The sequence below is a fragment of the Centroberyx affinis genome, unplaced genomic scaffold (genome assembly GCF_046629955.1).
Source record: "Centroberyx affinis isolate AG114_WGS23_722 - 3 ecotype Tasmania unplaced genomic scaffold, CSIRO-AGI_Caff_v1 ptg004149l_1, whole genome shotgun sequence".
NCBI classification, from domain to species: domain Eukaryota; kingdom Metazoa; phylum Chordata; class Actinopteri; order Beryciformes; family Berycidae; genus Centroberyx; species Centroberyx affinis.
The window spans coordinates 327,168-352,145 of NW_027281915.1; the positions used below are offsets into that span (position 1 = coordinate 327,168).

Here is a 24,978-nt window from a genome sequence, read left to right on the forward strand (position 1 = left end):
AAAGACATATTTTTGATCACAGAAGATGATATTTTCTATTTAATTGGCGTAGCTTTTCTATAAAGGTATGCGTAACATATCAGGAGTTTTATATATAACATTGTAATTTGTAAATGGTCTAATGAGGTTATGAATTTACGAAAGCTATTTAAATGAATTTGAAAGATATTTTTGACAACACATAAGATCTAAAAAATCATGACAAAAGCTGTTTTTTTTAAATGAAAATATGAATAAAATGAGAATAAGAAAGACCCAGACAATTTGTTTAAGTGTAAAATGGACTTTATCACATTCACATTGCAATAAATCTCAATTTGATAACTTTATATGATACATGGGGGGGGATGATGTACACATGTTCCTTCAGTACATTAATTAATGTGATTCTGAGTGTTCTGTATACACACACATATACTTGTTTACAACAGCCGGTAAATACTGTTAAAATGTTCTCCATAAAAAAATGCCTTTTACAACAAAGTGAATCTTAAAAAAGAAAGAAAAAACAAAACACTCTGACACGCACACAACACAAGTCATTCGCAAGACTGCAATCGATCTCTTTTTAAAGGTTGCCCTGAAATTGCTGTAGGATTGCTTTGATGTCAGATTGAATGGAGAACATGTGCGGTTTGAAGTGGTGGAAACGGGGCTGGTTTGCTGTTTGTAGTGTTGTGAGTAACTGTCGGTGCTGTCGATTCAGTGGGGCGGTTCAGTTTACACCTTGCATCTACAGGAACCGTGAAATTAAAACATCTGAGACGGTACGGATAAAGCTTCCGAGAGTAAAAGGTCTGATCATAAAACCATAATTCTGAGTTTTGCTGTGATCTGAAGTAAATTCCAATTCAGTGGAATATTTCACTTATTATGCATATCCTATATGAGTTCAAGAACAGTCAACTTCTAGTGCTTTGAAAACATGGACCAAGTCATACTGCTAACATGTATATGAATTAGTGATCCAGGCAAAAAGTAATTTTGCCCTTTTGCAGGATGGGATCATTGGGACAGCTAGTTGAAAGTTAATGAGCTCATAGTTTAAAGTTAATGAGCTCATATGGGGTGTAGACATGTTAAAAAATGTAAATATTCTACCAAAGTGACATATATGCTGAGATAACTGATGTATATTGTGTAGTGTTTTAACTAGCAATAGAACCAGAGTGTGGCTTACAGCAGCCTAAACCTCAAATCCACTACAAGGTTGTTATTTTGGTCATTACTCCATGAGAAGATGCAGTACCGTTACATGTGATCTAAATTAGTTTATGGAGAGAGAGGCTTTCTGTGACATTTTGAAGAAACACAATAAAACTATAAAACCTAGGAGTCTCTTAAAGACACGTGAACTTAAAAGTATGTATTAATTTTTCCAAGTACTGACTTCCATCCAATATGGACCTAAAGAAAAATAAACCTAAAAAAACATCCAAGGCATCAAAAATATAGTGAGATGCCATGAACAGACAATTCAATATCACCCCGAATATCTGAGCATCATTTGAAGCACACATCATGTTTTCCCAACATAAAAAAAATGGAGTGTACAGCACATTAATAGCTATTTGTGATTTTGTATTTACACTTCATACTGAATCTGTGAAAAACAATAGACATTTTGCACCCAGACAATAAATGGATGCCATATTGACTTGATTTGACCAGGTGAACAATCAAACCCACAAAGCACAGATCGGGTCAAGTGACTCTTCATCAGAATAAAAATAAGTGGATTTCTCAAACATAATAATTTCATCTCTATTCTCTAATACTATTTTGAAAACAAAAAAGTACAATAATGCATTCAATGAAAATATTCTGAATGGATATTCATTCTCTCTTTCACTCTCTCTCTCTCACACACACACATACACACATACACACACACACACACATACAGTTGCACCAGAGAAGTGTAGAAAAGACGTTTTGAGTGGTTAACCACAGAGGAGCCTACAGATGGGTGGAACCTCTGTACAACAGCAGCATCTCTCCCTCTCGCTCTCATCTTTTTGATTTTAAGGAGTCTCCATCTTGGGCGTCAATGGAAATTATAACGTGTTGCACAATATCCAGCTTCGCGAGAGCACACCCACCTCAGGCCACACATACATACGGAGTGGTGTGGTACAGATGGACTCTATATCTGAAAAAAAACAACTCCATCCTGGACTGGTTTTTCTACTCGGGCAGATAGAGAGGACAGCACTTGCATGAGCGCTCGCTCTTTGAGAGTCTCTCAGCACCACTGCGAGGGTCCCAATTATCCTTATGCACCAAATCCCCAGCAGTGACTAAAACCAAGTTTTTCTTTTTTTTGTGCTGGTGTTGGCTTCTCTCTTACCCCTCCATCCCCCGGGAGCTTAAAAAGAACAGCGAGCATACAAGTTCTGTCTCCAGAACAAGGACATTTTCTACTTGCTCCGCACAGCAGGTCTCGCCTTACAAGAACACAAAGACCTCTGTGATCCACAACTGCAGAAACAGATGCGGAAAAATGTGCTATATGTCATAAACCGCCTCCTCCCTAATTGCTCTGACACAGGATATGATGCGTTGGTTACAGGAAGTGGAAGGAGTGCGCAGGTGAGCGTCGGCCGACCGGTCCACCATCCCGCAGCCACCCGCTCATCAGTCCCACAATCCACCTCTTTAATAAATAGTAGAAAAATAATTGTTTCCTCTTTATATCGTTTTTCTGTATTCTTATGGATCAGAGACGATTCTGCTTATCATCTCGTTTATGGACATTTATGAAGAAGTCCAAATATCCTCCCAAAGCTTTTTGAGTAAGGCCAGCAGTTCCTCCTTTGGGTAAGGCTAGACATTTTCAGAGCAAACCAATGTCAGACTGCCTATCTGCAGAAGAAGTTACAGGAATTCATGACAATATCCCACGTTGAACCCAGGTCTGTGGCGTAAATACAGTATTCATCTCTTCATGGGAGACCTCCAGCAGTTTCCACCGAGCATAGGGAGCGCTCTGTTCCCCGACCCACCCTCTCCTTCACCGCAAGTGGGCTTAGTGGGAGCCGGCCTGTGTGGAGGGCGGGATGGAGACCTGGAGCTAAAGAGCAGGCATCACATGGGGTCAGTGGTCCGTCTCTGGCTGGAGTGTTTCCCATGCTAATTAAATTACCACGCAGCCCACTGGGCCTATAAAGCGTTTGCTCTTGCCACCTACATGGAAATGTCAAGTGTAGCTATATATCTTGTACCTTGTACTCATTTAAGGCGTTTAAGTTCCAGTTGTGTCCTCTCCTTGCTGAAGGCCAGTGAATGGGCTCAAACAGCTTTTGTTTGCTCCCAAAGGTTGTTGTGTTCTCTTAGAGAGTCTTGAATCCCCAATTCCTTTAAAAAACAACAAACCCCATTTGGTCATTTTCACTGGCCCAGTTCTGGCAATTTTCAGCTTGTGTAATCACTAGCCAGATTTTTGAATCGGGTTGAACGAAAAAGGTATGGAGATGTCAGCAAAATGAGACCAAGGGGCTAATACCCAAATTAAGCTTATGTTCCATTCGTGGCGGGCGTCCTGGTGGCTCAGTGGGACAAATACTTGAGACGTTGTGGGTTTGAGTCCATCATCCCCTCTTTCTCTCCCTTTCTTCACTGTGTGCTGTCTAGTAAAGCAGAAATGCCTTTAAAAATAGTCTTTGATTAAAAAAAAACAAAGTTCCACCCCTGGCAGGAGGGTGAACGGCGCATCGAGGATCAGCACTCTGCGTCCACGCTGTGCACGGTGACGGCGGCCTGCAGGTGGTGCGTGTGCGTGTGCAGCGGGTGGTGGTGCGTGTGCGTGTGGCGGTACGGGTGGAACTTGTGGCTGAGCAGCGCGGCCGTCTGAGGGGGCGTGTCCAGGTCCAGGTCGTCGTCGTGGTTGCCGACGTCGACGCCGGCCGACAGCGGGTCGTTGTTGCCGGGCGGATTCTCGCTGTCCTCCTGCGGGCTCATGGTGCTGTAGCCTGGAGAGAGACACACAAATGCATCATTCAACTAAAACCTTAACTAATACATTTTTAGACTCAATTTTTTTTTTACCTTACCCCTACTTCAAATGCAAACCCTAAATTGGCCACGAACAAAATGTCAATGATTTTCCTCATCTCGTGCCCACACACGTTTGAATTATTAATGTTATGCATATAATAGCATATGACATCTCCATTCAGACACTGCTAGTAAAGCAGGTGTGGGGGACTTGCCGGTTACACATGCACCAGGTTGGCATAGCTTTGTTGAAACTAAATGGGTAGACAGCATAAAACAACAAACACATACAATACTGACATCAAACAAAAATACAACGCCTTCCTCACATGGAGCTACACACATGCATGCAGAAAACAGCACATGCTCTTTTGATTGCACAGGATTGACAAATTTCCCCTTTGGGCATTTTTTCCCCCATTCTTGGTTTCGGCAGCTTCCTCATACAGTTTGAAAAAGATGCATACATATTTATAATCACTTTCCTACACGTTTTGTACATACGGTACATTTAGCCTAGGGAGATAGAAATACAAGCCAACATGACAGTTATGATACATGGGTAACTGGAACAGTGGAGGAGGGTAACACTGCTGTCAGCAGAGATAGGGATTGGGAGATGGGACAAATTACAAGATAACACAGTGACACAAATGTAATGAAAGAAATACACAATGACACAATGACCATCTACACTGCTCCAATGACCTTTTCTGTTGTGATAGTTAAAATGCCTAATCAAGTACTCTATATGGTTTCAATCGTGCTAAACACAGCGCAGGCAGCAGAGAGAGTAATGTGGTCTATGAAGTGTACACCAAATTGTCACTACACTGCTGCTGTTTTCATGAAAACCTTGTGACTGGGGTTTTGAGTTTATGTTTTCACTTGAACTGAAAGTTGAAATGGCCCTTCATGTACTGTGTGGGTTTCATCACTTTAAGGCCCATGAAATCCATTTGAAGCACATGGTTTGACTTTAAAAATGTTTGGGCGTTGATCTGGAAATAATACAGTTTTCCATCATTTCTGTAGCGCCGTCTGTTTGAGGTTTTGAAATGACACCAGCAACATGCAGTACGATGGGAGCATCAATCTGTTATTACTGTGTAGCAAATAACCTTCTAAGCTTGAGTACCTCGTCAATTATATTTATGGAAAATCGCTTTCTGATGATGAAACATAAAACCTTCAGAGATACTGACCCAAGTGATTTGTGAGTGAGTGAGTGTGTGTGTGTATCTATGGATGTACATACTATACGTATGTCTGTGATGATGTGTGTGGCACATAGGATAAACGGCAGTAGGAGCCGTTTCTAAAAAAGTTAGAAGCCTGCAGTTGAATACTAAGGAAAGTGTGTGTTTATGTGTGTGTGTGGGATGGCCTCGCCCTGTTTTTATCTATCCATGTCCAAACGATGACCTCTATCCTACACTCTCCAAACATCTGACAGATAAATGTGTAACCATCAAATTTCTCTGAACTCTCAACATTCTTATACCTCAGGGCTACTGGAATCAATATCGTCAATATCCTGAAGAAACCTCAAATCTTTTTTTCCTGTAATGTTGATGCTGTCTGAAATGTTTCATAACCCTGGGACCAAGCCAAACTATTTATGAAGGAAAAACAAAACAAAAAACAAACAAAACAACAACACTGGCATCGAAAGAAATAATGACTCATTTGCTTTCATTATGTGCTGTAATGTACTGGGATGTAACAGAATGTACTATGTTCTGCAATACTATGATGTAACATAATGTACTGTAAGTTCTGGAATGTACTGTGATGTAACAGAAGGTACTATGTTCTGCAATACTGTGATGTAACATAATGTACTGTAAGTTCTGTAATGTACTGTGATGTAACTGAAAGGGCTGTATGTCCTGTAATGTACTGTGATGTAACAGAAGGGACTGTATCTCTTGTAATGCACTGTGATGTAACAGAAGGGACTGTATTTACCGTAATATACTGTGATGTAACAGAAGGGACTGTATATACTGTGATGTAACAGAAGGGACTGTATTTACTGTAATATACTGTGATGTAACTGAAAAGGCTGTATGTCCTGTAATGTACTGTGATGTAACAGAAGGGACTGTATGTCCTGTAATGCACTGTGATGTAACAGAAGGGACTGTATGTCCTGTAATGCATTGTGATGTAGGCCCAACTGAAGTTTATGTGTCCTGTAACTGTGTGTGAGAGTCAAACTGAGAGGAGCTCCTATAAATCTCCCTCCTGGATTCTCAGAAGATTAGCTGGGCTTTGAAACCGAAAGAAAGAAAGAAAGCAGTCAGAGAAAAGACAGAAGAATGAGAAAAGGGACCGAGAAAAGATGAGGCAGAGAGAGAGTGGGGAAGGGAGGGATAAAGGGAGGGATGGAGACTTCAAAGAAGATGCAGAGACAGAAGGTGCCAACTTTGGCACAGTTTATCCCCTTTACCCAGAACTGAACTCTTTCTCTTTCTACAAGAGCCAGTGTTTCAGACAGGGTTGCTGCTAACTGTGTCCTGTTGACAATTTTGAGAGTTGCACGCCGTGAGGAAAAGTAATTCCACTTAAGGTCAAAAGCTGTGGAGAGACAGGGAAGACTAGGACATTGTTGCGATTTAGAGAGGAAATCCACCGCAAAATAGAATCCACATATCTTATGATTGCCATGATTTCTGAACATGGAGAAATCTCTCAAACAGCTAGAAACAAGACAACACAACAGGCAAATCCTGGAGCTGGTCCACTGATAACTGAAAGACAGACCAAATTTGTCCGTGACATTTTTATAAACTGACTGACTGATGACTGAGCTGTCTAAGTTCTACTATAAAATGTGAATCTCCTCCTGTTTAGCCAATGTCACCCCAATGTTGTATTATTACAAATCTGACTTACTGGATAGAAGATGTTTTATAAAATTGACTGTGCTACAAGATCTTGCAATATGTGACTGCTAAATATGAATTTTGTTTACTCCCCGCAAACTGAGCTGTACTGTAGTTATGGTGAGATCTGAAAGTTAAAAAAAATCACTATTTTCTCAGACTCCAATGCACATGTCCTACCATTAAAAGGTGTTTGTTTATACCTGCAATTGATAAATATAATCAATATCTAGAGAGAGGCTGATTATATTTATCAATTGCAGGTATAAACATACACTTTGTAATGGCAGGACATGTGGATTAGACTCAGAGATATATTTTTTTACTGAGAAGGTGTTTCAGTTCGTAGCCTGGAAAGCTAACATTGCAACCCAAACCAGGATTGCTGCTAGACTGCAGGCTGCCAAACACCCCTCGGTGTGTGCTGTTACTAACAAATTTAATGCTCTGATCCTCTGGTGCATGTAGCCTGTGTGCGAGTGTGTGTGTGTGTGTGTGTGTGTGTGTGTGTGTGCTTCAGCAGGCCCTTCAGCGGTATGAGTGAGTGGATTGTGGTAGGAGGACACCTTTGACTGAGCAGAGAGGAGCAGCAACTTTGAAGCGGCAACTTTTTAATGAATTTGTTTTAATCCCTGACGCACCAACACCCCCTCTTTCCATTATTTCAGACTCATCTTCCTCTCTGTCCCTCTTCTCTTGCCCTTACATTTCACTCTTATTTCCCCTCTTTCGTCATTTTTCATCTCTGCATCTCTCCACTTATCCTGTTTTCATTTTTTTTTCTCTTTCTCATTATAAGTTATGCAACGTGTAAGAGAGTGTAAGAGTTTCTCACTGCTTTTCATTGCGCCTTCTCAATCATTGTGTTGTGCTCTCTTACCAATTACACAACATGAGAAAGAGACTCCATTATTTGTCACCGATGTCCTCCACTAAAGACATTAAACACATTCCTTTAATTGACAAAAAATGCTTCTTCCACATTATTGTGTTCCTGCTAAATTAATGTAGTCGTGCAAAATGATCCCTTGGAAATGAATGTTTCTCTGAGGTCAATCTGTTATGTGAATACTGTGATGCAGTGAGTTGTGCTTGTAATCTTCCACGATACAGCACAAAGAACATGAGGAAATGAACAAAACATAATACTAGTCTTAGCCAACTAAGAATCTAAAAATCAGCTAGTGGCCAGCTCCAACTATTCTGCCCCCCTGTAGCTCGATTACCCTTATTCTTGTTTATTCACTCCTTTCTCCTCTGTCATCATACACATTAAGTATGGCAGAAAGATTCTTAATATCACAGACTTAATTTTTTTTTAACCTTATTATCCCTCTTTTCCCTATTCTCCTCCCTTGTCAGTCACAGCTCTCCCCTCTGCCTCAACAGCTATACATACCATGTGACTGACAAGCTCTTACTTTTGTCTTTGTTTCACTTTAGCCCACTCTTCTCATATCCTCTCTTCATATCCATCCTTTTTCCCTCTGTCATCATCGGTTATGCAACAAGTAACAGAGACTCACTGCCAGGGAGGGAGTGATGCCATATGTGGGTGGTACGAGCCCACGTGGGTGAAGCTGTCCGTCCACACTCATCTGGTGTCAGACTTGCAACTTCTACCAGTGAGTAAAGTGAACATGAGCAACTCCCTCAAAGCTAGAGACTGGAGAAAACAAGGTTCTGATCCGTGATATAATTAAGAGAGCAAACTTGGAGCTGTATCACTGCCAAAGAACTGAAAGCTAATGGTGGATTCACAGAATGTTGGGAATGAATCGGACGAACGGTTCTCGAGATATGTGACGAACAGACAGACAGACAGAGAATCCTTGCTTTATAGTATGATGTCTGTCTGAGCTTTAGTATTCAAATTAACTTTAAGTCAATTTAGTTCAGCTATAGTGCTAAATGTTATGAGCCAGACAATCTACCTATATCACTTCAAGAAAGTCAGTCTTCAATTCAATGCCAGCTGACATCGAAGATTTGGCTGTTTGGTTTCTTGCTTTTGGAGAGAGTTTTTTATGTTGTCTATAGCCAGTGCAGTGGTGTGAGGAATTTGAGATAAAGGACAGTCCTGGTTTCCAGCTGTGGAATAGACTTGTTTGTGTGTAAAGATAAACACTCAACCTGAGAGGAGGAAGGAGAGCGCTCTCACTCTGCCCCTATTTTCCACTTCCACATACATCATGGTCAAGTGCGGCAGCAAAAAAACCCCCACTGTTCTCACTGTTTTGGTGTTAATGAAAAGCTAGGAGATACAATATAGCCTACTATTGTAGATATCATTCATTAAAAATATACTGAATTTATTTAGAAAAAAATATACCCAGGCCTTAAGTATTGTTGTTGTTGTCAGTGTTGCTCTAAAATGTATGTTTTTGGGATGATTCATTTTAGAGAAAATAAACTTTGTTTCAGGTCAGTACCAACCCAATTGCTATGGTAACAACATTAGACTTGGGGCAGAAGTGGAGTTCAAGAACCTTGGCTGCGGATTATAAATTTATTGTATCGTATCTAGCTATGCTTATGCTGGCTCTGCCCAAGACCGGAAGCTGGGCCAGTCTTCATTTTCAAATAAGTATACGAAGGGCTCCACTGCCCTGCAGCGCTGTACATGTCGACCTCTGACCTCCAAGGGGTGGACAGGAAGTGAAAAGCAGTATCAAAACTTATCGCCAGTTAATAGAAATAAGGCTATTTTCTGTGAAACAAGGATGTGACTATAGCTGTGTCTCATTTTGACTCAACACCATATTACTGCTGCCGTGTGAAACCCTTGCATCTTCAAAAATGTCAACCAAGAAAAACAGCCTTGGTTTTAGCCTGACCACCATGCGTTTGTGAGTAGGGATTAGGCGATGGGGTTTGAAAGGGTTTCATAAGCCCGAGGGTCATAGAGTTTGTCTCAACCCACAGAGGACCAGGTAAAGGGTATTCTCTGAAAAAGCCTTTACAAAGGAAATGGCGAGTTCTGTTTTGACTCATCATTATTGAAATTTCACATTATACATTCTGACTAATTCCTCTTTCCAGTAATGCTGATGTGCTGTGTGACGCTAGAGATGCTTTGGAACATGGTTTTGCAAAAACAGAATGCCATACTACTTCTGCTTCTTTTGAAAACCTCTGCCTGTGTATCTGTGTACGTGTTTGTGTGTGTGTGTGTGTGTGAGAGAGACAGAGAGAATGCGTCTTACCGTGGTCACTCTCCGTCCCAGATCGCCCCCAGTACCTCCGTCTGCGCTCAGGACTGTGGGTGTGCCTCTCGATCACCGCAGCAATAAATCGAGTGTTACTGACTGGAAGGTGAGAGACGACAGCACACAGGTCAACTGCAAGTTCTCCTATAGTAATCGAATAGTGCAGGACGCTCTGTTTTAACTTCTGCTGCACAATATCAGGCCCGGCACAAGCATAAAAGCATTGCAATCACTTCTGTGCAATCAACAGCGTACCAGCTGGGGTGTCATTTAGCACGAATGTAAATTAGCATTGTCTGCGGTCCATTTCACACCCACACTAATGCAAAATCGCAAGATAGTGACTTGAGACTATATGATTCATATCATGCATAAGATTTGGATTTATGTTTTGAAAATAGGGAAAAATGGAAGCAAACTGAAAATATTTTTTGGAACCATAGTTTTTAAAACCCTTTATTGAAATGTTTTACAGCATGTTGCAGACATGCTAGTATCCATCAAATGTCCAACTAAACTTACTGATTCCTCTGTCCTCGTGGCTGTCCTCGTCCCTCTCGTCTCGCTCATTATCCAGGTTGGACATTCTCACTGACATTTCTGGGGCAAGGGAAGAAGAGGACCAATTAGATTAGATAGATGCAGCTATTCTAAACATATGAAGTGCTACCAAGTATGACTAGGGCATGAGACGCTAAACTGTAGGAATAATATGTGAACGGGGTTAATTTCTCTATTAGCTCCTCTCTGTGTAAACAGGGTCCCACTGCAACCTCAAACCAGGCAGGTTTAGATGGAGTGGATATCTGTACAGGGATTACAGTTAATGTGAAATTCCATTTAGCTCTTTAGACCCAGATAATAACAGGTGTACCTAGACTCATTAGCCAAGAGGAGGGCTTGTTTGTGTGTGTGCATGTGTGTGTGTGTGTGTGTGTGTGTGTGTCTGTGAGGCTTCTATGTATGAGGGATGGATGTGAATGCTTTGTCTCTTTGCCACAAAAAAGGCAATTTCAGTCACTATTAACCTCTTGCCCGTCATACCTGTCATTGTTAATGCAGCAGGGGTTTTAAAAACATTTTGGAGCCTTCTTAATTCTTGTTTACTGCTTTGGGACTGGTTTTTAAACTTGCCCTGATAAGTGGCCATGCTAACAAAATGTCCTATAATAATCCTGTATCTGAGCATGCTAGTAAAGATTTGAAATGTGCATGAACGTGTGTGTGTTCCTGTACTTCTATCTTTGTGAGAACCAATTTGAGTTTCAGAGTGAGGACATTTTTGCGAAGTGAAGTCATTTTGGCCGGTCCTCACTTCTTCAAGGGGCTTTGTGTGTGAGTGTGTGACACACACACACACACACACACACACACACACATTCACACTCACTGACTCACACAGCTGAGTATTACGACCAATTACTCTTTGTCTCATGCCTTGTGACTGTGTTTCCATTCTCTCTACCATCTATTCCAAACTGTTTACTAAACTATCAGACTGAAAATGACTTGGACAGAAGACTTTTAATGAGGTTGTAATCTTGTTTGATGTTTCTGTCAATATTGCTGACTAATTATACAAATCATGCAGCAGCTGCTGCTAATGTCAGCTGTTTAGCTGTAACAGCACTTGCCACATTGCCTGATCATCATACTCAAGGGCGAAACTTTCTTTCTTTTTCTTTGTCTTTCTTTGTTTCTTTCTTTATTTGACTCCATTGTGGTCCTTGTTGTTCTTTCAGCACTCCCTCATAGCCTCTCATGTGGATTCCAGGAATTTTAATAGGCCTCGAAATGTGCAAAACCACATGTGCATGGCACAAGACGATGAGGTTAATGTGCAGTCTTTCAGCTCCAACTTCATGGTATTTTCAGCCATATTGGGTGAGCAGTTAAATAAAGAGCTAGAGTTTATTTTGTTCATGGTTGCATTGTGGTGCCAAATAGTATTATTTTCAAAAATGATTATTTTCAATGAAGTCATAATTTTATACAGGTAGTCAAAAATTCCTACTGTACAATGAAGTGTCTGAAAATCACAAACACTATCAGACACTTCATATCACACTGTCAAGCTTGCTTTCCGGGCTTTTTGCATTTCGGTGTACCTTTACAAAAATTCACATGTGCTTGTGGATCAGTTTGTTGTTGGCCACCACCATGCTACATTTCACTACGTGTGTGTGTGTGTGTGTGTGTGTGTGTGTGTGTGCACATGCCTCCATCAGTCTTACCCTGTGCGGCCAGTGGCGACATGTGCTGGTGCGAGCGCCTGTGGATCTGGTGTCTGTAGGCGTACACGGCCAGCACCAACACCATGATGCATCCCATAATGCCCCCTGCAACCGGACCCACGGGGGCGCTCTTAATCATATTCAGAGACGCCACCTCCTCATCTGCAGAAAAGGAAGAGAAAAAGAAGAAAGGAGAGAGAAGTAAGCACAACGTTGTTTTAAAAAATGCTACAGAGCAGAGCTGATGGCTCAAGAAGTGACAATAGAACAAGTTACTATCAAACAGCATGGGCTCAGATCCAAACTCATGCTGCGATGCTGCTACATTTTTTCTACTCCCTTCCCAGTCTCTCTTCAGTGTGAAGTGCCACCAAAAATGATTCAACTGCAGGCAGAGAGCCCATTCTCCTCTTGAAAAAACTAACAACAAAACTAAAGAAAAACCAAAAAGCAACTCAACAGTCTCAGTGGTTTATCCAAAATAGCCTACTGGTTTGCTGTGATCTACAAAAGTCACATTGCTGCTGTCCCCAAGAGCCTGAAATCGTCCTAAAAACAATGTTTACGAAATAGATTTCATCATAACCCAGGAGAGTGTTTTCATCTTTTGTTTGCTTGTTTGTTCTTTCACTCCAATGATTAACATTCTCTGCTACAATGTGAAAAATTGCCGGGCCGTAAATGGGAAAAAAACCCCAACAACCTTTGTTATCAATTCCTGAATTGAATTGTCTTTTTGGAGATGCAAAGTCTCTGAAGGACACAGTCACTTTCTCATTCTTACTTAGACCGAAAAAAAAAAAGAAAAAAGATTCATAACATTTACCAATATAGAGGATCTGCTGTAAGTATCCATTTTGCTATTTAGGGTGGTAGAGGAAAGTGAAACCTGTTAAATCGTGGACCAATGAAAGGCTAGAGAAACAGATCCAGATGTCACTCACCCAGCAGCCCCATGCCGTCCACGTAGGGGCTCTTGGCTCCAACAATGCCCCCGAAACACTCCTTCTGCAGGGCACAGTACGGCTTGTCCAAAAGGGTCTTACCATCGCTCTCCACCATGCACCACTCGCAGTCCAACACCCCGAAACAGTCGCTGAAACAGGACACAGCATACACAAGTCAACATTAGATTCTCTAAGAGCAAACATTTTAAAGGAACACACCACGTTTTGGAGAGATTGACCTGATGGTCAACTGTTAAAAATCATCCATGTGTCCCTGGTAGATTATTTGGTCCAGAGCTCTACACTTTATACTCTATGTTGAGTGACACTAGGCAACTAGCATTATTCAAAAGTGAGAAAATGAGACATTTTAGCAGCTCTAAAGCTGAATGGTAAGTAATCTTACATGACGAAGTTTAGTCTGGCAGTTTTGTGTAAGAGATTGGTAATCTTTACATAAAAAATGATACAATAACAGCTTACTGTTCTGAATGAGTTTCTGTGTTTCCATCGGAAGTGAAGGTGGGTGGTGATGGGAGACTGTGTACAGCTAAAGATCACTGCACAGCAGATGAATACATAGTTGCTCACTTAAAATAGATGCAAAAATCAACCTGCCTACATCAGCTACACTGAGCTGATTAAAATTTATGAATCTATAGGCCATATTAAAAAAACAACTAACGACTACTTTTACTACTTACTAAAACGTCAGTTTTCTTACTTTGGATAATGCTAGTCACCTATTTCACATAGTGATCACTCAACATAGTGTACAGTAAAGTCTTAGCATGGAGCACCAAAGCAAAGGATCTACTGGAGACACATGGATAATTTTGGTGTCTACGTTCTCACTTAACAGGTAAGTTGACTGTTGGGCCAATCTCCCAAAGCTTGGTGTATTACTTGAAGTGAAATTCAGCATTGTGTCATCAACGTTTATGGAAAGAAGCCAGCTGGTGAATTCATTAACAGTGCAGGATCCCAAATTAGTTACTGTGGGCATGCACACACATACATACACACCCACACACAGAGAGGTACAAAGTCTGGATCTGGATTAAGTATGTACAAAGACAGTAAAATATTTTGAGATTGCCTTCACTGTGTAAGTGGACTGCAATAAAAGATTTTGAACACATCAGAAGAGGAAACCCTTCAATTTTCATCAACCTAAAACTGCCCATTCCAATGATCACTACTGGGTGGCACTGTGCTGCTGATGTGTACCAATAACGTTGACATGGATGGTCATGTAACTGTATTTTAACCCATCTTATAACTGATGGTATGGAGCTATAAATGTATGTATTTTTAGTGTATATACCTGCTGGTGTATCTTTGGCTACAGCGGGTGTTGATACACTGGGGCAGGCTGTCGTGAAGACCAGGATCAATCACATTCAGACTGAGCGGCTCCTGATGCACCTCACAGCTTGGGTTCCTGTAGTAACACACACACACACACACACACACACACACACACACACACACAAAAAACACAGATCAGGTACAAGTACACAATCTCGATCAAAACACCAACACTAAAATTGACCGGACCACATCCATCCAAATCCTACCAGCAAACTACTATCCAAATCAAAGCATGAGTGCTCAAACAAAGTAATGTCATCAACCAGTCATTTTATGCTAAATAGCTCAAGAGGGACAAACAACAACAACAACGCTTGACGCAGAACACAGTGAAAAAAAACAAAACAACTTAATTGCTTGTCTTCCTGACATAAAAGAGAAATTGGCATTTGAAAGATTGACACGCTGCTGATGAAGGTAGATGAAAGACGGATGCTGAGAAGGGGTCGGAGGGAAAGACAGAGATTGATAGAATGATAGACGAAGTGGGTGTACAGGGAAAGACTGGGACAGACAGATAACCGACAGAATGAGAGAGGTGTGATGGTGAGAGAAAGACACAGATGGAAGAGTGTCAGGGAAGGTGAAGAAGAGAGAGAGAGAGAGACGTGAGGAAAGAGACACAGACAAACAGAGGCTGTGCACAAACATGTCCACCATGCAAATAACTAGAGAACATGATGAAACCACATATGAAAGGGACAGGCCAGCTGGGAAACTGAAAACATGAGGAAAGGAGAGGGTCATTTACAACACTACTAATTTATAACAACAAAAAGTGATGAATATATATCTGAGACATTAAATATCAAATATCTGAGGTTAAGGATGTAAATGGTTGTGTATTGTATGTTAATTGATTGAAGTGATGTGTATTTTGCCTTATGGCAAGATCAGAAAGTTGACTAATTTTTGACTTTGACTGAACCATTTCCAGTTGTCCTTTTCCTTCTAGTTCTTAAATGTCACCATGGGAAAACTGTGTCTACCTGGGTTGTGATTGACAGCTCTATTACTGTTACATGGTCACACATACACACACACACACACACACACACACACACACACACACACACACACACACTACATACATGCCTAGGGTTGTAAAGTGAGGTAATACTGCTGTTAATTTTTTGAAACGCTGGTACTTCAGAAACTCCTTGAGAAAGTTTCCATTTTAGGAACTTATGGAAATGTGGGTAATTTTAATTGAATGTAAAAAAAATCTAGCATATTAAATACAGTACGTACAAATATGTTTCTGTACAGCTGTCCAAACTCTCTCACTTCAAACCATGGTAGGTAGAGCGTTGGTATGTGAGTGTGCACATGCATTCATGAGTTGTGGGTCATTATTCTATGGGTTATCTTTTATTTATTTACTGTTATTATGGGAACTTGTGGTTTATGGCTAAATCTCATACCTAGCTGCATCACCACTGTACCCAAAAGCACTGTGAAGAACACAATAAGTGATAAGTTCACTACTTCCTAAAGAATGAACAAGGCACCATTTGCTGGTATCCACTTTCAAAAGCTGAAAACCTTTGTTTGAGTTACTTTTTCCTCCTACTATATCACAACATGATTCATTAGCAATGCAGAATTTAATAGTAAGAGTAATATAGATACAAAGTCAATAAAAAGGTAAACACTATAATGATGTCTCATGAAGAATGAAGAGGATTCTGTCATATAGGATCAATATTCCAGAACTCAGGAGACACAGAAAAGTTGGAAAGGGGTGAACAGTCTGATTTCCACTACAGTTGGACTTGCTGTGTTGAAAACCACCATCTAATGCAATGAATGTTTGAAGCGAGTTGTAAAATACATTCTGGTATATTCCTGACCCAGTGACCCGTTTGTATTCCCTGACCTCCTCAGAGACCTTTTATCAAATTCCCTGACTTTCCCTGTCTGGAATAAAATTCTCAAACGTCCATGATGCGCGTGTTCAGACATGTTTTGTACTGACCTGTTCTCAGCATAGGTGAGATTGCCTGTACACTCGTTGACCTCCAGGGGGCACTCACACGGACACTCGCACTCATTCTGCTCCATTCTGAACAACACACAAAAACAAAAGTTACTGCTTGTTGTCTGAGGAATTTACTATTAGAAATACACTGATGAGAATATCTGATGAGAATATCTGATAAGCCGTATGTCTGTCTGACTGACTATGCAACCATGGTTTAATTGTATATGCAATTAATTTGCACAATTTGTAATAATGATGACTGTACTCCTGCATCTAAACTGCCAACAAATTGATGGTATTTCCCAAACTGTAAAGATGTGCCTTCTGAATTGTAGCATCTGATGATATCATCCGATGTCAGCAACACCCATGTACAACCCCATGTCACCTAAATAGGTAGGGACAACCGTAGTGTGTGTGTGGGTGGATGGGTGTGTGTGAGACCTGTGGCAGTTGAGACAGAGCCGGTCCACGGTGCTGCAGGCGCAGAAGGCCAGGGAGTCACATGTCTCGTTGACGATACCCGCAAAGGCGTTGGTGCCGGGGATTCTGGTCAGACGGTACTTAGAACAGTGGCTGCCGTGGACCAGGTTGGTTAGGTCGCCCTGAAGGAGGGAGGGAGGGAGGGAGAGAGAGAGAGAGAGAAACAGCAAATTCAGGACTTTTTAATACCTTTTTTTATCTGGAATTGAATTTACCAATTTAAGAGCCTAATTAAAGAGATAAAACCAGCCCATTTACAACTGAAAGTCCTGAAACTATAAATGGGCACTATAAGAAAAAGGACAACAGTTAATTAAGTGGTAAGGAGCATGAAGTGTTTAGTAAAGCAGATACGATGAAAAGAACAAAATCATGTCCTGCAATACTATGTTAACCCTGTTCTGTATTAATCTAAGAGTGAGCATGCAGAGCCAAGAAACCTGGCATTGCATGGTGAAAAAACATAGGACCTCTAATAACTCTATTTACCACATTTTAATACCTTTAAGGCTTTAAGTTGTGATAATTTACTTTCAGACTTTCTAAGTATCCATGAACACCATGCAATTGTAATAGTCACTGTGAATTGGAATATTTCTTGGCTGTAGTGCTAAGGATGACCACAGGGTGGCGCCATTATACCGTCAGATAGTCATGATTGTGCTTGGTTGTGTGTTTCAGTCTAGTAGTATGCATGACAGGGTACTTCTGTCTGTCTGCATCTGTCTTCCCATCCAGCTATCCTTTTATCAATCCAGTTATCCTTCTATCTACCTATGTATCTATCTATTCATCCATCTATCTATCTATGACTCACCACTATGCTGGTGTTGAACTTGTAGAAGCGCTGCACAGTCCGGTCGCTGAAGCTGTTACACAGGTTCTTCTTGACAAAGTTAGGATGGTTCAGGATGTCATTGGCCACCAGCGGCTCCTGCCACCAAAAAGACAGAGAAAGAAAGAGAAAGAAAGAGAGGAATAGGGGAACAAGTGAAAAGAGGAACAAACAGGTAATTGAAACAGGAACATCATGAGACATCATGACAAAGAAATTATCAGGTAACACTCAAGTGTGTGTTTATGAGTATGCGTGTGTTTGCGTGTTGTGGGTATGGGTTTAGGAGTAACTGTGTGTTTCTGTGTGCAATGTGTTTTTTGCTTGTTTGTTGTAATCTCCAATGAAATCAATGCATCCATTTATTCGGTATTCATGCGCCATATTTCAGAAAATACTGGCTTGATTTTGATTTTCAACCGTTTTGTTTGGTATGATGTGCCTTGCCACTGATATGCAGCGTTGGGGTTGGGGTCTATGCGAAACCACTGCTGAGTTTTAACGAGCAACTCTCTGGTCTTGTTTGAGTTACCATCATTAAACTTGGTACACTTCTGGAATTCATCACAAATGTCTTGAAGACATATAAGTTCCTCCTGTTAGATTTTTTAGAAATGAAGGCTTTTGTCTCTCACATTTTTAAATGTAATTGTTGTCTCATATCGGCCCAAAGGGGGCGCTGCATCATTTGTGGGGAGCATTTTCACTATGGGCTTGCTTATAGGTGTGTGTGAGAGAGAAAATTACATATCTGTGTGATTAACGTTACTTTAAACAGTGTTTAACAGTGTTTGTCAGTGTGTGTGTGTGTGTGTGTGTGTGTACAGGTCCCTTACCTTGTGTGTGATGTGCTGTTGCTCTGCGGGGGCATGGCCTTTGGGGTCAATGAGTGTAGGATGGGCCACCAGGTACCCTCTGTCCTCCATTATAAAGCACCTACAACACACACACACACACACACACACACACACACACACACCACACACACACACACACACACACACACACACACACACACACACACACACACACACACACACACACACACACACACACACACACACACACACACACACGCATGCACATTAGTAATTCTTTGGGGTTGATGACTGTGGGGTGTTGTGGATCATCAAACACTATGCCTTGTATGTACCCCACCTCTGTCATGACATGTCATGATACTACTGTCCATGACTGTTTTTTAGACCCCTCTTTCTTCCCAGCCCTCAATTCACCCTCTCTCCAGTTCAACCCTATGCCACATGCTGCTCCATCTGCCAGATACTGCTCCATTCAACCTCCCTCCACTCCCTTAAGCATTCTGCCAAATACTGCTCCTTTCTCCCCCGCGCCCCCTTGGGCTAATCCTGTTTTATATGGCCCTGAACAGCAAGAGACAGAAAAGAAAGAAGGAAGGAGAGAGAAGGAGAGGGTAAGAGTATGTGAGAGAAATGTAGGGAAGAAGGGACTGGGAGAGAGGTTGAAAAAAACAAAAAAACAAAACAAATAGAGGGACCCATAAAAAGACAAGAGAAAGTGTGTGGGACTGAGGCAGCAGCAACGCCACATCTCCACCAGCAATGCCAATATAATCAGCTCATCTCTTCTTTCTTCCTTCTTTCTTTCCTTTTTCTTCTCATCCCCCCCCTCTCTGCAAGTTTAAATCTGCCTCAATAAAACAGACATTTATCCACCCTCCTGAGAAATAAAGGGGGAAAGAGCACTGGAGAGAAGAGAAGAGAAGAGAAGAGAAGAGAAGAGAAGAGAAGAGAAGAGAAGAGAAGAGAAGAGAAGAGAAGAGAAGAGAAGAGAAGAGAAGAAGAGAAGAGAAGAGAAGAGAAGAGAAGAGAAGAGAAGAGAGCAGTCCCGTCCATCTTCTTCCTACCTGATCTTGTTGCCCTTGTCCTGGTTGCAGATAGGCAGCAGGTCCAGCAGGACCTTATAGAAGTAGCGCAGAGTGAAGTCTATACCCATCACTGCAACCGCATAACCAGAGGACATCTGAGAGCTGGAGAGAGGAGATGTGAGGAGAGAGAGAGAGAGAGAGAGAGAGAGAGAGAGAGAGAGAGAGACAGAGAGAAAAATATATAAAACCTTTCTGTTCAATAGACTTTTCTGTGTACATCTGTGTTGAGCTGTGTGTTGAAAGCAGTCTACCGGCCCACAGGCTCTGTAGGATAATATGTACTTCTACACACACACACGCACACAAAACACTACACACACGCACACAAAACACTACACACTCAAAACGCACCACACACACACTCACTCACTTGAGATCAGTGTTTATACAGACTACAGACTGCAGGATGATATGCTCACTGAGCCAGTATACAACACACTAATCCTGACTCATCAAAAACACAATATACTAGGGGTGTGTGTGTGCGTGTGTGCGTGTGTGTGTGTGTGTGCGCGTGTGTGCGTGTGTGTGTGTGTGTGTGTGCGTGCGTGCGTGCGTGCATGTGTGTGTGTGTACGGACCATAGATAAGAGTTCTCATTGTATTGCTGTAAACGGTGCTGTGGCAATCCTTGCAAGTTGTATTTTAAGCTCACTGAACTGGAAACATGGATAAGGTGACTACATTTTAATCCCCAGCCCCAGTTACACAGTCACCACCTCCAATTCTCAACTAAAAGAGGCTGTGCAGAAAACACATATCGCAATAAGAATAACTTCTAATAATAACTGGAAAAAGCAAAGAGAGCGCAGGCTCAACTACAGAGCAGCACCCATGGAGCTGGTAGCGATTCAGTGTCTTTGCTCAAGGACACTTTGGCAGAGCAGATGCTTGAAGACATCTGGGCTTGAACCCAGGCCATCTGGTTGAAGGACAGTCTCCCAAATCTCTAAACCACCCCGCAGCAAACATGGGCAAAGCCTCTCCCCTTCAATCCTCCTCAAATTACCGCCTGTCTTCAGAGATAGTGAGGGTTGGCTGAAGCGACTTCCGGGCTCAGAGCCTAATGGCCCACAATGACGTCTTGGTTCATACAGCTCAAAACAGGAAAAATGATAAAAATCTGTTGATGAGCAATATTTAATAACAAGGACTGTTGATTTTACAGTTTGCGCTGCCATTAGCGGTCCTGTTCACTCTCGTGGCAACTGGTGAATTTGTAATTAAAGGAGAACAGACTCTATACAGTCCTACGGCACATTTGTGGCGATGACATACAGCTCTGGATACAAGAAAAGGATTGTGGTCGTTGAAAACTCACAGCTAAGTTGAGAAGATTCATTGCTAAAATTAAATACAATAACAGATCCTTTTATTTACTGCTGATTATGAAATTAGACACTGCTTAGTTATGAACAGACATGATTTGTAGCGCACAGGTACAGAGGAGTGGAGTGTCTCCACCTCTGACCTGACCTGAACGGGCCTCCTGGTCTCCACAGGTGTGTGGTAAAAATCTTACCTGGAGGCATGGATGGTGTGACTGATGGTGACAACGTATCCAGCTCCTCCCACATCCAGGTATGGCCCAGTGAAGGTGATAAGGCCGGGGTTAGCCACGGCATGCTGGTACCTACACAACACACCGGCAGAGGGTCAAGGGTCACTTCATAAGGTCAATACTGTTTGCAGTTAAAGCATGGCTGTCTGCCATTTGTAAGGCAGAAAAGTGGAGACACACAAAGAAATGTGGGAAATATGAATGTGATGATTTGAATAAAACCCTGTGCCCACAGTGATAGAGCTCTACAAAATGTGTTGAAGAGAAAGACACACCATGTCAGAATGGCATGACTAGAAACACGAGGGAACAAAATGTGGGCATGACTAGAAACATTAGGGGAAAAATTGGGGGTTATGGTAAACTTAATCACTTAATTTGAGAGCAAACGATGAAGAAAAAAAAAATGTGGTAAGGCATTTACAGAAATATTCCATTGGCAAAGTAACAGTTCTTTACAATTCACTAAGAGACTAAACAAAAAAAACAACTTTACAGGACTAAACTCCACCACTCCATAAGAGCTGGGAACTATTTTAAAGTACAAAGACAAACATGCACATAGAGACATTGGCACATACACACATTCCCCTGAACTCCTACCTCCCATACCTCCCTACTGCTCCCCTAAAACACATACATACACACACACACACACACACACACACACACACACACACACACACACACTTCTCAACCCCCCCATCCCTTTCCCCCCCTTCACACCCTCCAAAGTAAACCTCACCATTGTCTGCGGGTCGGGTCGAAGGCTTTGTCCATCAGTGAGCCCGGGTAAATCCGGAGCACCCCATTGGGCGTTGCTATGTAACGGCGCACAATGTAGCAGTTGAGGCTACTCATTTCCATTAGTGTCATCCACTCATCCGTGACGTGACTGGTCGCCATAACCTCGTTCCTGACAGAGGACTGCAGAGGGAAAGGGATGGAGGGATGGAGAGGATGGAAAGAGGGATGAAGAGGGACAGAGAGGGGAAAACCAAGGGAGGGAGAGAGGGATTGAGGAAGGAGTAGATAAAAAGAGGAAACAAATGGGCCATTAATTTAGGGTGACACTCAAAAGTCCCATAAATAATTTTGAAAGTTTCTACAGTTCAAGAGAGCAATCCAGGGCAAAATAGTAAAAATAAAGCGAAATAGAAATAGGGAGAGACTCTTGTTCAAACAATTCAAACAGGCACAGTGTTGCATCTACTCCCATAGTTCCCCTGCTGTACACCTAAACCTCATTATGATTGAGATTATGACTGGTGAAGATAGTCATACATCGTATCAACGCAAGAACAAGAAACCACTATTTAGGAATGAATGGGACTTGATTGTCCCAAAAAGTCCTGAAAAACACCCTGAAAATTCACACCCCTGTACCATTTTCAGAGACGCTTAGAAGTTGGAAAGGGGTGATGAGGTCACTGGAGGGGGCCTTTAAGACTAGCCTGGGAATCAGAGCTGGGACTGGGGCTTAGGGTTCAAGTTTTAACCCCCCCCCCCACCTCCCCACCCTCCCGACCACAAGCAGACATAGAGAGAGAGGGAGAAACAGGGGGACAGGAATGCACACAGACTGCCAAAACCACATGGGGGTTTCTCCCCTTCTTAAAGATGCAGAGCTTCATTTGGGTGGAAATATATGTGGATATTAGTGTAATGTATGCAGTCCCAAAAAGTGTGGTGATGTCATTGTTTTCCCCAAGATAAGAGAAAAAGTATGCAACAAGTAGTTCTAACTGAACTGTACATGAAAAAGTCCTGTGGAACTGTCTTGGGAGGTTATTAACAGTGTGTGTGTGTGTGTGTGTGTGTGTGTGTGTGTGTGTGTGTGTGTGTGTGAGTGTGTGTGTGCATATTTGCATCTATGAGTACGTGTATTTGCATGCATGCCTGAGCACCATATGTGTAACCTGACCCCGGGGCTGGCTGCAAGCCACGTGTTTGTCAGGTAGACAATGTGCAGCGTGTGTTTGAGTGTGTGTACCTTCAGGCTGGGGTTAGCTATGAGGTGAATGTGTGTTGCCGTGCGTGTGCGTGTGTGTTTGCGTACCTTGAGGCCCGGGTTGGCTATGAGCCTGGTGTTATCACTCAGGTAGGCGGTGTAGTGCTCCACCATACGCTTTGTTTCTGGCTGACTGAGGTGCTCATAGGGAGAGGAGAAACTACCAGCTGCCAACATCACTGTGGGAGACTCTGAGGAGCAAACACAAGGGGAACGAGAGGCAGTGAGATATGAATGAGCTAATACTGGTGTGACACTAATAAAAATGTAGAGCTGCCTACAGATAAGAGGTATGTAGTCTGCCAATAGTCGTGGAATTTTGACCAATAACTTAGTCCAAATTACGACCAAAACAAAACTAATAGTCAAAAATAAGAACATCCCAGGTGTGTGTTCTTTCTGCTTTTCTTACCGACGGTGGCCAGCTGTTTGAAGTGCAGGCAGGAGCTGGGCTGGCCCAGCAGGTCTAAGCGATGGTAGAGCAGCTTGGAGCTGGGAGCGGTGTTCAGGTTCTTCAGCTGCTTCACGGGGATCTCCGGCTGCACGTACACAATGCACAGGATGAACGACGTGTCCTGCACCTAGAAGACCAGACAGGGGAGGAGGGGGGCTCAAGTTACGCTTTAGAGAAAGATTTATGTAGTCCAGAGATTAGAATGTTGTACAGTGTTGGGAAGAAGCCTAGAAGGAGGAAAAGTATAAGCAGAAATAAGGATTTTCTTCCTTTTTTGGCATATTGACTGGGGGAAATTGCTGTGACCCCCAAATTAATGCATTGATGTCTATGGTACATGTTGTGTGCGTGTGCAAAAAACATTTCATGATGCGGCAGAGTTGTGCTCTCGTCAACAGCAGCTGTGTATAAGCATTGACAATGGAGCTAGTGAAGTGAAAATGTTCCACTAATGATGCTTCAATGATGCTTTTCCCCAGGAATTTACTCTGATTTATAGAACTAATTTACTACAAATTTACTTTTGGTGACCAGAGAGAGCCGATGAATAAAATATTGGGTGTTGATGTAGTTCGTACACTCGACTCCCACATTCTTTGTAGGAACTCAGAGCCACAGAGACAGTGACATTACACACACTCCCTTCTGCTATCTGCCCTCTTTTCCAGTGTTTAGTGTCAGACATCACAGCCTGTGTTTTATGGGCCCCAGGAGTCTTCCCCAGCTCTGCTGAGGAGATGAATGTGTCGGGTTTAACAATGGTGCTGAGACATGGCTGCAGCCTGCTGCTCTCACCCCTGATTCTAAATGAAACACACTGGCCTAGCTTGGTCCCAAATGCTATACAGGCTTAGTAGCCCACTGATGCTAACTGTCAAACATACAGTATAGTAAACAGAGTTTGGAGGATACAGTGAAGTATAGCACACACAGACAGACAGAGGAATGATATATCTATTTCTCCAAAATTGGGCAAAATCAATATAAACTGCTCATTTTAACATCAACAACCATTTCTTTAGACATCACAACTTTGTCTTGGTTTTGGTGAGGAGCATAAAGTTTGTCAAAATGAGCTTTTCATAAATAGGTCC

General features: G+C 42.1%; 1 protein-coding gene across 1 annotated transcript in view; it reads right to left on the reverse strand.

Annotated features, from left to right (window-relative positions):
* Nucleotides 1-316: 316 nt before the first annotated feature.
* Nucleotides 317-24,978, reverse strand: part of cachd1 (cache domain containing 1) — a 58,840-nt gene continuing 34,178 nt past the window's right edge. The window contains exons 13-27 of the mRNA XM_071542664.1: nucleotides 23,843-24,011; nucleotides 23,479-23,621; nucleotides 22,165-22,346; nucleotides 21,381-21,491; nucleotides 19,839-19,961; nucleotides 18,790-18,889; nucleotides 17,936-18,052; nucleotides 17,080-17,240; nucleotides 16,630-16,716; nucleotides 14,605-14,721; nucleotides 13,275-13,426; nucleotides 12,331-12,492; nucleotides 10,619-10,696; nucleotides 10,094-10,195; nucleotides 317-3,971 (exon numbers count right to left, since the gene is read on the reverse strand). Of these exons, the coding sequence (XP_071398765.1) occupies nucleotides 3,721-3,971; nucleotides 10,094-10,195; nucleotides 10,619-10,696; nucleotides 12,331-12,492; nucleotides 13,275-13,426; nucleotides 14,605-14,721; nucleotides 16,630-16,716; nucleotides 17,080-17,240; nucleotides 17,936-18,052; nucleotides 18,790-18,889; nucleotides 19,839-19,961; nucleotides 21,381-21,491; nucleotides 22,165-22,346; nucleotides 23,479-23,621; nucleotides 23,843-24,011 (2,055 nt within the window). The 3' untranslated portion in view covers nucleotides 317-3,720. The remainder of the gene's footprint in view (nucleotides 3,972-10,093; nucleotides 10,196-10,618; nucleotides 10,697-12,330; nucleotides 12,493-13,274; nucleotides 13,427-14,604; nucleotides 14,722-16,629; nucleotides 16,717-17,079; nucleotides 17,241-17,935; nucleotides 18,053-18,789; nucleotides 18,890-19,838; nucleotides 19,962-21,380; nucleotides 21,492-22,164; nucleotides 22,347-23,478; nucleotides 23,622-23,842; nucleotides 24,012-24,978) is intronic.